At 39.3% G+C, this 2740-nt stretch overlaps 1 protein-coding gene across 1 annotated transcript in view; it reads right to left on the bottom strand.

The window, feature by feature from the left end:
- Positions 1-2740, bottom strand: part of ACTL6A (actin like 6A) — an 11212-nt gene extending 8472 nt beyond the window's left edge. The window contains exons 1-3 of the mRNA XM_053460205.1: positions 2581-2740; positions 915-991; positions 1-152 (exon numbers count right to left, since the gene is read on the bottom strand). The exon at positions 1-152 is cut by the window's left edge and continues 23 nt beyond it. Of these exons, the coding sequence (XP_053316180.1) occupies positions 1-152; positions 915-991; positions 2581-2605 (254 nt within the window). The 5' untranslated portion in view covers positions 2606-2740. The remainder of the gene's footprint in view (positions 153-914; positions 992-2580) is intronic.

Consider the following 2740-nt stretch of genomic DNA (forward strand, 5'->3'; position numbering starts at 1 on the left):
AAGGCCTCCATGTTCTCCCGTGGTACCCTGAGTGTGTTGGTATCAATATAATATGTTGGGCCTCTAGATTTGTTTTGCTCCCCATCAGTCTCCATAGGCGTGCTACCATCTTCCCTGTCAAGAACCATTCCAATAGTAGTGGGGAAATCTACCTGCACAAGAAAGAAAAAATATATTATATTATATTATACACACACGCATACAAAATATTTATAATATAATATATATTTCTAATAAACACACACACACATATATATATATAATGGCAAGCTTGTAATTCACATTTAAGAGGTCAAACAAATATATTCATAAGATTAAGTGATTTGGTGCAGAATAAAATGCTTGTTTAGCAATAGGAATGCTGTAGTCATTACAGGATATAAACGTTAATCATCCTGTACTTTAAGATCACTGAAAAGGTTCATGAAACTACAAGAGCTTACAACGGCCTACTTCAGAGATTAGAAGACATGCAATGCTCTGTAAGTGAATAGAGAACGCTGTACAGAACAATAACGCAGTTTAACATCCAACTCTACAGATTGATGAAATCTAATTTAATAGAAATTCAGCAAAAGTAAAAATAAAGTGATTTAGCTTCCAGGAAATTATGCAGTGTTGTAAGCAGAACATACAATACCCCAAAATCATGAGAAAAAGCAAACCAAGAGTGATCTACAATGTAAAATGTATTGTATGTGTGATACTTACTTGCATATATCTGTACACAATATACATATATGAATCTTAGAACATTGTAAATAGACGCATAGATATTGACGTCTATCCTGCCTTTTATCAATCACATTATTTATTTTCACACTTTGCGCGTGATACAAATGACATTTCAAAGAACAAACGTATGAATGGTGGTTTAGTCCAACGGTACAGAGTCGTAAGCGATCGGAACCAACCTTGGGACAGTCCTCGCCCGCATATCCAGCCCGTACCGAATACGAGCCGATGTCAAAGACCAAGGCTCCGACTTCATCTACGGAAGAGAATAAAAGAGGGGACACATAGTAAATAGAACATTGTAAGGAAAACTGTATAATTATATTATATACACACACAGATCAGATGAGGTGGCTCTAATAGACCGGAAGCTTACGAGGCAGAGCCAGCTTCTCTACCGCCATGTTTAATGTTACTGTTAATAGTATATTCTCTCCTGACTATGGAATCAGCTCTAATAAATACAGTGTAACAATAATGTGGCTCCAGCTTCCCCATACGCCGATACATAACGATTAAACAGCGTAAAGATTAGAGTGGAAATCCCAAACACTTTAAACCGGCAACATCGTAACTATAGTCTGTGCTTTAATTAAATATACAGTAAGCACGCTGGATAAATTGCTTTAGCAGTAAAGGACGTTAATCTTACGGAAGCCGACAACTGGGGCAAAAGCTGGCAGATTTCGCCTATCGCTTTTCTGGCCTTTCACATTAAATCAACTCGTTAAGCTGTTTTCAGTATGCTTTGCATGCTCCGTCACTGAAATAAACACATATTAAAAAAGTGTTTTAGAAAGGGATGCATATGGTATTTACTGAGAGGGTGGCGGGTAAATGGAACAGCCTCTCATCAGATGCGGTAGAGCCTAACGCAGCGAGGACATAAATCTGATGGATTCGGGGTAGATCGAGGTCCGAGTCTTAAATCAGGAATAACCGGTGGATTACACAGACCGAGTGGTTCTCATCTGCCATAAAATTCTATGCATGAACAACCAAACATACAATGGGACAAATAATATTTAATATTTAATTAATACTGATAGGACTTAATATTGCTTAACCCTTTGTAGCACTGAGGAGCAGGCAGTATGCTCAGTTACTCCTGGATATAAGGCCCAATATTACCAATACTTTGTAACCCATGGCAACAGGAAAAGCATCGATAGTAAGCAGGACCCGCTTTCCCTAATGGACGGGTTTGTCTGTCAGTTCTAGTTTTGTCGTGCTCCTTGAATATATGTATTGTAAGAAGCGCTGCGTAAACTGTTGGCGCTATATGAATTAATAATAATAGTAATAATATTAATCTCGTCAAACTCATTCCATCGTCTTTGTTTGATATGCTTACCGGCTTCAAGCGAGGAAACAGAACTGTCGCCTCGTTAAATTAAAGACACTCAAACGTCACTAGCTCATTATTGAAAAGAAATTTAGAAACTGGCATTTTAGACTAAGATCAAAATGCTTACTGATACCTTCTACTGGGTCTACTTAGAAAAATATGTTTTCAGAGCACAGGGGTCTCTTCTTCATCTGAAGTCACAGTTATTGACAGAGTCAGATCAATTATTATAGAACAACACAGGTGAGGATGTTAGGAGTGAATGTCAGATCCCAACTTCCAAGCCGGCAGAGTAAGATAACCAGCTGCTTATGATCTTTTACTCTGCTTTCCTTGGCTACGCTGCAACGGAAACAGCCCCCCGAAAACGTTTCATGAGGTATAAACTAACCCAAACACGAAATGTACAGATATTGAAAAAGCGGGACTAAAGATGGCCCCTGAAGCTATTAGTATCGCCCCGATGTATAGCTAATCCCTGTCGTTTCTTTACTCACCTCCGCCGTAAACGCCTCCGCTCATTGCAGGGCTCTTGGGTCACGTTACCGTATTACCGAGACTCTAGAACGCGTAAGACTGTAGCCGGGAACAGCACTCAACGCGCCAACAATGAGAACCACGTTCCGTACGATTCAACCCTGACGCTTAACGTCACCA

The sequence above is a fragment of the Spea bombifrons genome, chromosome 3 (genome assembly GCF_027358695.1).
Source record: "Spea bombifrons isolate aSpeBom1 chromosome 3, aSpeBom1.2.pri, whole genome shotgun sequence".
NCBI classification, from domain to species: Eukaryota; Metazoa; Chordata; class Amphibia; order Anura; family Pelobatidae; genus Spea; species Spea bombifrons.